Here is a 13,547-nt window from a genome sequence, read left to right as displayed (position 1 = left end):
ACTGAAATGACCAAAGCATCTTTCCCCTCGGGGCCCAGGGAATGACATCTGCCTCTACCCACTTCTCTTCCTCAGAATTCACCTCACTCCTACCACACCATGACCTTCAAAAGGATGCAATGGCAGCAGGAACTAATGAATTTGTGGCATATTGGCATGTGTAAACCCTGATTTACCTGATTTCCCTATAGAAATGTAGAGAGAGGTGTGGGGAGGAGCAGGTGGCCTGAATACACAGGAGACCCGTGTGAAGCTCCTGCTTTGCTCCACCCCTGCTGGGAGACTGTGTGGCCTAGAAGTGCCAGTGATGGTCACCCTGGGGCTGGCCACAGCTTATACTGTAAAACCCTACTCCACCTCTGGGGCCTCCACCTGGTATCTAGATGCAAAGGATCAATCCGGTGTCCTTCCATTGCCTGCAGTGGGCTTTGGGGTTAGTCACCTGAACCTATTCAGGCTCCGTTTCCTCATCCATCAAATAGGGATGATGGTCCCCAAGTCACAGGGCTGGCACAATGTGTCGATGAGATGAGACATAAGAAGTGCTCAGTACTGTGCCTGGCACATAATAAGTGCTCTTGAATGTGGGACATCGTCTGCTAGGAGGGTCAAGGTCACTGAGCCTCTATTCTAAATGTTTCTGGGTTTGTGGTTCTACTCACCCTATCTGATACTCGGGTGGATGGTTGGGTTGTTGAGGTTTTGCACAATCTTTCATGCTCTTTTACCAAACCAGAAGAACTCTCTTTAAGTTAGACCACTCTGAAAAATAGAAATAAAAGCTACCATGGACCCAGAGCTACCAGGAGTGGGGCCTTGTGCTCCACATGCATCAACTCATTCAAGCTTCACAAAGAAACCAGGGGCAGGTGTTATCGCCATGATCTCCTTCCACAGTTAGGCACAGAGACACTAAGTAATTCAACTGAGGTCACACAGCAATAAGGGGCAGAACCAAACATTTAACACTGAGGTGAAATGCACATTCCTAAGCCCAGTGCTATGCTGCTGTTACCCCACCTGCACAGCTGCCACTGCCCCCACATTCGTTGTCGGTAGTGGCAGCCAGTCTTGAGTCCTTCTGGAAGGGGACAGTGGCAGGGCCTCTCGTTATCACGTTGGGTCTCCCACAGCCTCTGTGGGCCTACTCTGTGCTGACTGCCCTAAGTCAGGGTGTTGCACTGTTCTGTGAAAGCCCTCCTCTCCTCCCCTGACCAATTCCTGCTCATCTCTCAGTGCTCAGCAGAGGATTATCTTCCCCAGCCCCCCTGGGTCACTCTTTGGAGCTGGGATCCTTCCATGTGTGGGTTGTCCATTCGTAATCTAACTCCTAGTAACCCACAGCTCCTGGGTAGCAGGGATAAACTCAAGCCTTCGTCTGTGTATTCCCAGCTCAGCGTGCACAGAGCCTAGCATGAAGTCAGCACTCAGTGAATCATCGTCCCGTGGCTGGAAAGTGAGGGCAAGTGTGTCGGACCCTGACCTTGGGAGTCTCCTGTAATCTAGGATGAAAAGAAGCAGCTTGAAAATAGAAAGCTCTTGGCCTTCCTGTATAGAAAAACATGGCTACCTCTAGATATATGTATACTTAATTTAAAAGACAAATTTTAAGCCTGAATTCTTTGAAGACTAAGTTAAATTGACTGCTTCCCAAGAGCTGCTTGCTAAAAATTGTGTTTCCATAACTATACTGGTTTGAGCACTTATTAAGTCTTAAATTCAGAGCGGTGGAAAGGCCATCAGCATTGCACTTAAACTAGACTGGCATTTGAATTCCAGCTGTGCTGGCTACATCTGCTTGGGCAAGGTGCTGCATCTGTGAGCCTTCATTTCTTCGTCACAGCAGGGGAGTAAAATGCCTGCTTCACAGACGGGTCATGAAGATTAATTATGAAATGCCTGGGCTATAGGAGAAATCAGAAAACGTGAGTGTCCTTTGAAAGAAGCACCAGGAGAGAGATGTGGAATACCAATCTAAAAAGTTTCCTTCGTTTCTTTTATTTATTCATTGACTTATCTATTTAATCATTCATTCATACAATCTATCAATATTTCTTGAGAACCAATGCTATGTCCAGTAGGTTGAAAAAGGCTGAGGATACAACAATTAGCAGCACAAACATGGTCTTACGTTTGTATGTCATGGGACTTATGTTTTGGTGGAAGAGGCAGTCAGTGAATAAGTAAACAAATAAATAGAATAATTACAGCCCACAGTAGATACTAAAAAGTATCCTTTGTGGACACTAAAGTATAAAGGGAGCTAAAGTAGAGATAATTTGGGAGTGGGAGCTGTCACTTAAGCGGGGTGATTAGTTACAGCTTCTCTGGTCAGGTCATTTGTGAGTAAGGACTGAAGGATAAGAAGGAAGGAGCCAGTTCTAAGGAGAGCTGGGAAGAGGGAGTTCAGGCAGAGATTACAGCACATGCAAAGGCCCCGAGGTAGGGGTTTTAGGGATAGCCAGAAGGTTAGGAGGCTTTGAAAAATTAGTGTGACATAAGGTTGGGGAAGTAGGCAGGGGCTCATAGGTCACCCCTTACCAGAGTCCAGGGGATAGAGCAATAGGCCCCAGTGGGGCAGCTAATACAGGAGGTTTGATTGGCAGGTTGAGGGAGGAAATGTGGACCTGTGCGTAGAATATACATGTGAGAAGCATCACCCAGGAAGCGAGAATTCAGGGCGGGGCAGGTCCATCAGGAGTGCCCTGGAGGTGTGCACAGCCTAGCATTTGGGACGCTGCTCCTGAGGACAGCCATTCTGCAGGCAAAGAGAGAGGTCTTGGGAAAATGGAGTTCACAGGGAGGATTTGATGACCCAGGAGGGCTGGCTAGTAGAAGCAGAGCAGGGTCCCACTTGCCAGAGGAATGAGCAAACTTGGCAGGAAATGGGCCTGGTGGAGGTGAGGAAGACAGGAGCATAGTTACTCATCCCAGGATGTAAGGTGGAGACTTGATTAGCTGGTGCAAGGCACCAGCTCAGAGCTCACCAACAATCTGTGTGCTTCACCTCCCTCGTGTCCTTCCAGCCTCACCTTACAGCAAGCTCCCTCGCATTGTCTCTACTCCAGCCCTCACATCCCCTCCTTCCCTGACTTCCTGCTCATCAGGCTCTTCACATGATGGGGCATTTGCACATGTTGTTCCCTTGGCCTGGAACACTATTCCCAGCACTGCTTACCTAGCTTACTCCTTCACCCTCCACTCATCACTTCCCCAGTGACCTTTTTCTGGCAGCCCTGATTGAGCAAACCTGCAATTTAAATCGTCTCATAATACCTTTATGACACTAGACCCTTTCTGTTTCCATTTAATTTTATTTGTGTAATTACTGGTTACTGTCTGCCCAATGTAAGCTCCAAAAAGGGAGATCTCAAATCTGTTTGTGCTCACCTGTATATCCCCCAGTGCCTAGTGCAGTACCAGTGCTAATATTTAATGAACAAATTAATTTAAAAATTGCTGGCATGGTTCTTGACCACAAGTCCTCAAAGTGTGGTAGTAGAATCAGCACCATCAGCATCTCCTTGGAACTTGTTAGAAATGCAAATCCTTGGGCCCCACCCCAGAGCAAGTGAAGCTAGAAGGAGAGGGGGTGGACAGTAACAATCTGTGCTTTAATGAGCCCTCTGGGATATTGCCATGCACACTTCTGTTTTCGATCCACTGACCTAATGCCCTAGTTCTGAACTTAGGGGTGGGACTTAAAAGAACACATCTGTGTAGATAAGAGCTATATTAGGCTGAAGCAAAACTGATAATTTTGGATGAGCCTTTGTAATGGGATGGATTTTAGGCTTGACCTTGAGGATTTTGAATGGCATATTCACATTAAGACTCAGCTGTCCATTTATTGTCTGAACCCAAAAGATGCCCATGAAATTTTCTAGTTAGTGACATTATGGACACAGCTGTTGACATGTGCTGCAGTGCCTAAATTTTGCTGGGGATGAGGGTGGGGATAGAAAAGCTGAACTGTGTGTGAAAACAAGATAATCCTGCAAACTCACACATCTGAGGAAACACCATTCTTTTCTGAACAGAGCAGGGCCCAGCCGCAATCGGGAGCTCTGTGAGCATAAATATTTTCCCTACAATCTTCAGAGTTCCCTCCTGCAGATATCTTCTATTAGTGGAAGCCCAGTAGATGTTTGTTAAATGCATATGTGAGTGAGTGAATCAGTAAAGGTATAAATAAATGAATGGAAGAAGGGGCCTTCTTCCTAACAGAGTACTGCCTAATAGAGTACAAATGGCAGATTCTCCCAGGTCTGGAACCTTCTACTGCTATAGGAAGATCCTCTCCTTTTAATCCTCTTCCTCTAAAACTATGTTTTAGATCAGTGATGGCGAACCTTTTGAGCTCGGCGTGTCAGCATTTTGAAAAACCCTAACTTAACTCTGGTGCCGTGTCACATATAGAAATTTTTTGATATTTGAAACCATAGTAAAACAAAGACTTATATTTTTGATATTTATTTTATATATTTAAATGCCATTTAACAAAGAAAAATCAACCAAAGAAATGAGTTCGTGTGTCACCTCTGACACGCGTGTCATAGGTTTGCCATCACTGTTTTAGATTGAACCTGGAGATTGGACAAATGGAAGTTTGCAAATTAAATTAACATGATTTTTATAGCTCCACTAAAGAGAGAGGTGGAGAGGGAAGACAGCCAATCCCTCCCAGACCAGAAGCCCCAGGAAGACAGAGAACATGGTTTTGTTCACCACTCTCTCTCCAGCACCTTGGACAGGGCATGGCACATAACTCAAGCTCCACAAATATGAATTGTTGACTGACTGACTTATGGGGTGATTGTTATGTGGCTGGCAATGGGCCGAGCATTTCATTGGTCACCTCATTTTATTTTTAGCACAAAGAAACATGCCAGCTCCACTTTGCAAAGGAGAAGGCTAAGGCACAGGAAAGCTGAGGGAGGCAGCTAACTAAATACAATGTAGACTGTCTGACCGTGATGTTCATGCTCATTCTCTAGTCCAGGCTGGTTCTCTGTATCAGCCAACAGCCAGATTCTTGGCTGCCTCCAGTTTTATGAAATTGTATAGCTGGACTTAGGAGGATAAATGAATGTCCTGGGCTTCTGCTTATTTATTGCTATTCCCAAGAGCTCTAGATCTTCCTGATTCTGGGAATAAACAGTATGACACAGGAAGGGAAAGGGATCGACAGTTTGGTCACTGACAGGTTACAGTATTGTCCTTTGTGTCCTCGCCATTTAGAATCTCTGCGGAAGGAGTGGACATTGTTTTGGATTGCCTCTGTGGGGACAACACCGGAAAAGGTCTCAGCCTTCTCAAACCCCTGGGGACCTACATTTTATATGGTGAGTGCTGAACAGTAGCGGGGGACGTGCTCACCGAACACTGCTCAGGTGCTTACAGACAAAGGCTCTAAAAAATGAAATGTGTTGCTATGTTAGGGCAATGAGGTTGGGGTGTTTGCTTTTTTGATGTGTCCCAAAATATTGCTATTGGCATTGGTTGTTTTCAATGATAAAAGTGATATGTGTACCTACTGCCCTGTTACTCCCAGGAATACTTCTTTTATTCCAAAAGAGATCAAGCCAAGCCAAACCAATGTAGTCATTGAGATGGGACCCACAGAAAGTGGCACAGGTGGGAAACCAAGGAAGGACCCACAGTAGGATGGAGAGGAGTGGCTGCTATATTGGGGTTTTAAAGGCAGTTCTTCCAGTTCTTCAGTATTAGAGGTGAAATTACAAACAAACAAACAAAACCCAACAGACTCTCCTTCCTCTAAACTACCCTTGTATGTCCCAATCAAGACAGAAGCCCTGAGTAGACGGGGAACGGACCTGCTTCTGCATCTTGCGTTTGGGAGGATTTATGAAAGACAATAGGGAGCAGGTTTTCTCTAGCAGAGTGAGACCCTCAGAGCCCCTTCTCTCTTCTTCCCAAGCAATTTAAACATTAGTCTCCACAAAGTCAAAAAAGCATATCTGAAGCCAGAAGTTACATTCCAAAGCCAAATGATACTGGGTTATCCAACATTTGAAATTTTTGGTACATCTGTAGCCTTTACGTACAACAGAAAATTGAGCCTCAGTTCTGTATAACTTAGAAAAAAAATACAGTTTCCTTGCTATTCGCTGAGACACTTATAAAAGAGGTATTAATATGCAAGCATCTTTTTGTTGTCATCCAGTCATTATGAAAAAGAGGGAATAAGCTTTCCATTGCTGGTGTGTTTTGGTATTTTCAACAGTGGCCACATATTTAAATGCCCTTAGAGGTGGACACGAAATTTTTAAATTATTACTATTGATAAGAGAAGCACTGAGCATCAATGCACAATGTAGGGATATTGGGTACGACTCACATGGTGTGACTAACATGTGAGTCAAATGCAGATGGACAGTTTTTGCATTTTTTACTTATTTACCAATTCTATTTTTGCCCCAGTTTCATATATTTCATGGACTACAACCCAATTATATTGTAGTGTCTAATTCATTACATTGACTACTTGATTACTAAGTAGTTGAATCCTAGTACAATGATGCCTGCTGGTAGTCACCACATAAAATTAGAAGCAGTGATTAGCTGTCAACCAGTTTAACCAGGCCAAATAGTTAAGCTTAAAATATATATTGATTTTTCATTAATAACAGTTCAGTGAAAAGAATTTACTCTCAGTTCTACGGGGACAAGAGAGAAAACTCCTTGAAAAGGCCCCCATATGGTATCTGAAGGTTTAAGAGCTCTCTCATTTACCCCCTCTGGGAACCCACAGCAGTCTTTTCTCTGTAAGAGCATCTTAGGGAATCTTTCCCAACTTCACCTCCCGTCTTCCCTCTAATAGTGCTTATTCCAATTAGCAAATCTCAGTTTCACATGCCATTTATCTCAAGTGGTTTTTTTACCTTTCTGCCCAGACGTCTCTGGAGCTAAGGCACCGGCCACACTATTTCCATGGCTGCTGAGCCGGTTCCTCTCTCATCTGCTCCTCTGGCACAGTTTATCCATCCACCTAAATTCTAGCTCAGCCAGTCTCTTCCTACCCCTATGTGCTCCACCCAAGGCAAAGCCCCACGCCCCTCACTTGCTGAGGAGCCAACTTCAAGCCACAAAGGAGTCCATTTCTCAGTCTCAAAGAATGGAAACCAACCAGACATTTCAGCAACTTGTCATTTTGTTAGAATGTTGGCACATGCCCAACTTTCCACAGTAATGACATGGTCACCTTGAGAGATGTTACTTCCTCTTTGATCCAGTGTAACTTGGTTCAAATCAAGGCACCCTGTCACCATCTACCCCCTCCATTAGCCCCATTTCCCCAGGCAGACTCAAGCTCCTGACAGTTCTGGGCTGAACAACTGCCCTAACAAGGCATGTTGATTTTTATTAGCCGTCACTTGATTTGGGAATCTTCCATTTCAGGTTCATCCAACATGGTGACTGGAGAGACCAAGAGCTTCTTTAGCTTTGCAAAATCAGTAAGTATCCACACACGGTAATGTACTACGGTGGGCAGTGGTTTCCATGTTGTGAGCTCTCACATCTAAGGACATTGACCTCATAACCTAAACCTTTGTTGTCCTTCACCTGCATTATTCATCTTTAGTGCAGCCTGCATTCCCGCCTTGCTCACTACACACTCACGGTGACTTGGGCTGCTTTTGTCTAAACAAGGCAGCAGGGAGTGGGGGCATGTATGTGAAACTCCAGAAAGCTTTATTTTGATTTCAATAGGGATTGCTTATGTGTTGATATTTTTAATCGTTGGTTGAAAAGAAACCAATAGTGCATTTTTTTTTCCTTCATGGAAAGCAAATAAACTTCCTGACCAGCTTTCTGTGGGTACTTGAGATTTCTCTGAATCCTAATTTTACAAGTTGGAGGTATAAATGGGATCCTTTTGAGCAAGCCCCTGGGGTGAGTTTTACACCTAGGCAAGTTTACGAACCATTGACTTAGATAAGCATGCTCTGAAGCCAGTGGTTACTTTGTCTGCAGTGGGAAAGCCATATTCCTGGGCATTCACCCCATTGGTCTCCTACTCAGACCTACATTCCCACCTAGAGCTACACTTGGGTGACTTTCCCCCTGACAACAGGGGATCACTGCTTCTCAAAAGACCTTGCTTTTGTCTTCTCTCCTCCCAGTTTCCGTGACGTTTCCCTTATTTTGTTTCCCTTACTTTGCAAGCATCTTCTGAGCACCTGCTGTTTGCAGCTCTGAGCCAGGCACTGGGTGTAACATCAAGTGAGATAGGGGCATCTGAGGCCCTTGTGACTCTTACATTCTCATGAGAAAAACAACTGAAATAAGTAAAACATGTAAATAACATGACTGCAAATGGTCATAAAAGCTCTGAAGAAATGAAAGCAGGTGCTGAAATAGAAAACCGCAGGGTGGGCTAGAGGCGTTGTGAATAGATGGTCAGGTAAAGCTGTGGCAAGGGGTTTGGATTCATTCTAAGTGTGGCTACAGAGTATTCATATGCCATTTAAGTGGCAACACTGGCTGCTGGAGGTTTCATCCCCAACATGCCCTGATTCTGGAATGATTACTACTTCCTGCCCCATGAAATTAGAATTAAAGGGTCTCTGTTTGCATTTGAACTTTAAAGTTCAGCTACAGGATAAACTGGGAGCAGGAAGAGTCTAATGAAGGATGCTTTCTGGAGCATGTCCCTTGGAGACAGGCTTTGTGTCACTCACAGCTGCTTTGTTGCTATGGCAGTAATTACCGTAATGTTGACAGCCTGCTGAGGGTAACCAAATCGGTCCCAAATTACATACAATTGTAATAAGTGTTTTCCATTTCTTCCCCAAATGCACAATCACAACACACAGTTTTAATGAAATAATTGCAGGGTACCCAGGTTCGATGAAGGCGCACACAAAAACACAGCCAGGATGCAGGTTGAGATTTTCCTGCCCAAACCAAGGGTGACGGTTATCAGAACACTACTAGCTGGAGGTCAAGCAACAAGGCTTCTCTTTCAGAGGCCTGGCACAATGTCAATTGGTCATTTAGAAGCAAATTGAAAATAGGGCATGCCAAGGAGTGGAATGATACCTTTGTTCTGGAAGATTCTAGAAGGGATTTTTTTTCTATACATTCAAGAGAGGCTTAGAAATGAAAGCATGTTTGTAATCACACCGGAATTTTTCACTCAGCTATCTTAATTACGTTCTACCTTAACACTCCCACAGAGCTTGTGCACACTCTTTGTCAAGCATGCCATTTGCTTTCAGACCATAATGATTATGCTAATAATAGGTGAAGTTAGCATTTACAGAGCAGTCTGACGCTAAATTCAGAATTCCTGTTCACTAAATCAGAACCATTCCTCCCAACATTCGGTGATAATAAAGCTAGTTCATATTTATAGAGCACCTAGTGTGTGTCAGACACTAAGCACTTTGTATGCATTAACACATTTATTCCTCAAGATGACCCCATGATGAACCACGAGGAAACTGCACACAGAGAGGTTAAGTGACTTGCTTAAGGTTGCACAGCTAGTAAGTGGAGGAACTAGGATTTGAAACCAGGCATTCGGCTCTAGAACTCAACCACAACTGTACAGCAATTGTAGAATCAGCAAGGATTCATTTCACAAATATTTATTACGGCATTGCAGATGTAGTGCAAATCAAGTCATTGATGGTGTTTTTTGCTTTTTTTTGATAAGTAACCCATGGTCAAATACATGGTTTTCCTGGAGCTGGCCCTCAGGCCCTCGGGAATATACTTTGGTAAAGAATTTTATGCACAAACCTTATTCCTATATACGCTTGTCTGTCTCCCACTTATTTTCCTAACAATATGATTTTCTCACTTTTAAAAAAAAATCAGACCTTTTACTTTTTTGAGCCTCTTCAATCCTGGAAAGAGGCATAATGTAAACAGAGCGATAACACTGATATTATAAATGCTCATAAGTGCCCGGCACATTCCTCTTTGTCTTCAATATTAAACTGAGAGTAACCATCTCATTTCTCAGAACCCTCAAGAAACTGGAAGTTGAATTTCTAAATTCAAACCGGCACCAAAGGAAACACAATGAAATCAGAACAAAGCAGTTGGATAACCATTTCTGTAGTTTGTTAAAGGATGGCTTGCTTATTTTCATGTCTGATTGGCAGATAGGCAGCCATATTTGCCAGTTATGTGTATTCCCACAGAGGACTTTAATCCAGGGTTTCTCATCTTTAGTGCTTTTGGCACTTTGGGGTGAACAATTCCTTGTTGCAAGGTGCTATCCTGTTTAACAACATCCCTGGCATCTATATACTGGAGGCCAGTAGATCCAGTCATCACAATAAAAATGTCCCTAAACATTACCAACGTTCCCTCAGGGGCCAAACTGCCCACAGTTGAGAGCCACTGTCTTAGCCCCAACACTATGTTTTATCCCTCAGTCCACTGTTCCTTCTTCCTGTATGTCACTTTCTTACTCTTCCTTCTCTGATGCATTTCCAGTCACCCCTCCAGCCTTATCGTTACTCCCCCAGGAAAGCTGCACCTGCAGTCAATGTCATCACCCCTACTGTGTCCCCAGCACACTTTGTAAACCTCTATGCCACCTCACTCCCTTCATCCACCCCTCCCTTCAACAACCCCTTACCACCATCGCCATTCACAAAGCCAAGTGCTTTACACTGAATTCTCCCAGGGAATATCAGAGGCAATACCCTGCCACCGCATGTAGCTGAGAAAAATGAAGCATGGAGAATAACAGGGAGCAAGCTGTATAGCCAGGATTCAACTCCAGAGTTAGTAATCCTAACCATATTCTTTCACATTCCAACTACATGTGGCCTAGTGGCTCATTTTAAAGGGCTCTCTCCCACCTTGATCCTGAGCTCTTCTCATAAGCACCACTGTCCGTGGTTCTCCACGCACTCACCAAATAGATGCTTTAAAAAAACACAAAAAAAAAACCACACGAACCTCATATGTAGAATCTAATGAACAAAATAAAATCATGAACAAAACAGATCCAGAGACACAGGAGCATGGAGCAGACTGACGAATCTCAGGGGAAGATGGGGTGGGTGGTGAGATAGTAACCAAAGAACTTGTCTGCATATATGCATAACCCATGGACACAGACAAGAGTGTGGTGAAGACCTGGGGCGGGGGTGTGTGTGGAAGGGAGTCAATGAGAAAAAAGGCGGACATCTGTAACACTTACAACAATAAACATTAAGAAAACACACACATACCAACCAGATCTACCTCTCAGCCAGCTAGAACCGGGCCCACTGCAGCCCTGTTGTGCTGAGAGCGAGTCCTTGTAACCTGGCACCTTCTCTCTTTCCAGTGGTGGCAGGTGGAGAAAGTGAACCCCATCAAGCTGTATGAAGAGAACAAAGTCATCGCAGGGTTTTCCCTTTTAAATCTGCTCTTCAAACAGGGCCGCGCAGGCCTCATTCGAGGAGTGGTGGACAAACTCCTAGGGCTCTACACCCAGAAGAAGATCAAGCCCATTGTGGACTCCCTGTGGGCCCTGGAGGAGGTAAGAATGGTGTTTCCCCCCAGCAAATAGTCTCTTTTTAGTCCAGACAGGTTTGGGCAGCCAAATACAATTTTTTTTTTTCACTAAATAATTTTTCTCTAGGTTTGTTTGTTTTACATGATGGTCCTAAAGTCATTGTCCCATAGTACGGTGCTTTGAATATAAAAAATATTTTACATTCTCTAGTGGTTGTGTGTTTTTTTAAATTTAATTTATTAGGTAGACATTGGCTAATAAAATTATACAGGTTTCATGTGTACAATTCGATAACATATCATCTCTGTGTTGAATTGTGTTTTCACCACCCCAACTCAAGTCTCCTTCCATCACCATTTATCTCTTCTTTATGCTCTCCTACCTCCACCCCCGCTTTCCCTATGGTAATCATCATACTGTTGTCTGTGTCAATGAGGTTGTTTTTTTTTTTTTCTTTTTGCTTAATCTCTTCACCCTTTCCACCCAGCCCCCAACCTCAACCCCCTCTGACAGCTGTCAATCTGTTCTCTATAATAATGAGTCTGTTTCTATTTTGTTTGCTAATTTATTTTGTTCATTAGATTCCACATATAAGTGAAATCATATGGTATTTGTCTTTGTCTGACTGGCTTATTTCACTTAGCATAATACTCTCCAGGTTCATTCATGCCGTCACAAAAGGTAAGATTGTCTTCCTTTTTACGGCTGAGTAGTATTCCATTGTGTAAATGTACCACACATTTTTAATCCACTCATCAACTAATGGGCCCAGGGATGATGTCTAAACTTTGGCTATTGTAAATAACACTGCAATGGACATAGGCGTCATATATTCTTTTGAATTAGTGTTTTGGATTTAGCTGGATATATTCCCAGAAGTGGAATCTCTAAGTCATAAGGCAGTTCCATTTTTCTGCCCAGATCTCAGCAGAACAGAGCCACCAGGACTCGATAGGGTGGGGCCGCCAAAGTCTGGAGAGTGGAGAGAATGGATCTCCTATGAAGAGAGGTGCCAGTCAGGTTCACAGGAATGTGGCGGGAGTGGCCCCTGCCGAAAAGCCATATAACGCAATCACTGACACCTTCTGAGTGCCCTCACCTCTACACCCCTGCCCCAGCTGCTGACTCCTCAGCAGGGTACAAGCTTCAAAGGCTGGGACAACAGGAAGTCCAGAGGGTGGGGCTATTGCTTTTCTATAGGCTGATGCCCTAGGGAGGGGAGTGCTCCTCTCAAGAAAGATGGCGTCTGTGGTGTGGGAGAGGGACTCAGCACAGGGATCTTGGTGGCTGTCCCTTCAGCTCTCTCCCCAGAGCCACAAACTCTAGTCTCTTCTTACACTACTCTAGTCTGCTCTGCCCTCCCTCCACTGGAGCCCAGGATGAGTGGCTGCAAATGAGATTTTTGTGCACTGGCCCTTTAAGAGGGTACCTGTGTCTGTAGTAGACTCTCTTTCTCTTGGGCGGGCAGAATCCCTGGTTTTCTTTTTCTTTTCTTTTTAAAAAGACTTTTACATTATTTTTATTGCTTTCAGAGAGGAAGGGAGAGGGAGAGAGATAGAAACATCAATGATGAGAATCACTGATTGGCTGCCTCCTGCGTGCCCCCCATAGGGATCAAGCCTGCAATCTGGCATGTGCCCTTGACCATAGGCTGACGCCCTATCCACTGAGCCAAACCAGCTAGGGGCCCTTGCTGGTTTTAAGCCCCAGATATTATGTGTGCACTTCTTCCTGGCTCTGGTGCTCTGAGCTAGGGAGCCTCACTTGGGGTTTAGACCCCACACTTCTTAGGGGGAACCCCCTGCAGCTGAGATGTCGCTCCGGAATCTTAGCTGCTGCCAGTAGGATTGGGGGCCAGCCCTTCCTGCATCTCTGCCCTTCCTACTAGTCTTGTTGTGGCTTCTGTAAATCCTTGGTTATGAGACTTATCTTCAGCTAGTCTTCAGTTGGTTACTCAGGTTGCTTGCTATATCTATATTTTAGTTGTAATTTGAGTGTAACATCCACCTACAACACTGCCATCTTCAATCCTCTCTTCCCCTTAGGACAGTGGTTC

The 13,547-nt window shown here is 44.3% G+C and overlaps 1 protein-coding gene across 1 annotated transcript in view; it reads left to right on the top strand.

Moving 5' to 3' along the window:
• The window catches only part of VAT1L (vesicle amine transport 1 like), a 146,755-nt gene that overhangs the window by 68,840 nt on the left and 64,368 nt on the right, over nucleotides 1-13,547 (top strand). Inside the window, exons 5-7 of the mRNA XM_036346910.1 lie at nucleotides 5,242-5,345; nucleotides 7,423-7,478; nucleotides 11,321-11,515. Coding sequence (XP_036202803.1) covers nucleotides 5,242-5,345; nucleotides 7,423-7,478; nucleotides 11,321-11,515 — 355 coding nt within the window. The remainder of the gene's footprint in view (nucleotides 1-5,241; nucleotides 5,346-7,422; nucleotides 7,479-11,320; nucleotides 11,516-13,547) is intronic.

Source organism: Myotis myotis, unplaced genomic scaffold, assembly GCF_014108235.1.
Source record: "Myotis myotis isolate mMyoMyo1 unplaced genomic scaffold, mMyoMyo1.p scaffold_m19_p_19, whole genome shotgun sequence".
NCBI classification, from domain to species: Eukaryota; Metazoa; Chordata; class Mammalia; order Chiroptera; family Vespertilionidae; genus Myotis; species Myotis myotis.
The sequence above is the reverse complement of the archived record's forward strand: the minus strand, read 5'-3'. Positions and strand labels throughout refer to the sequence as shown.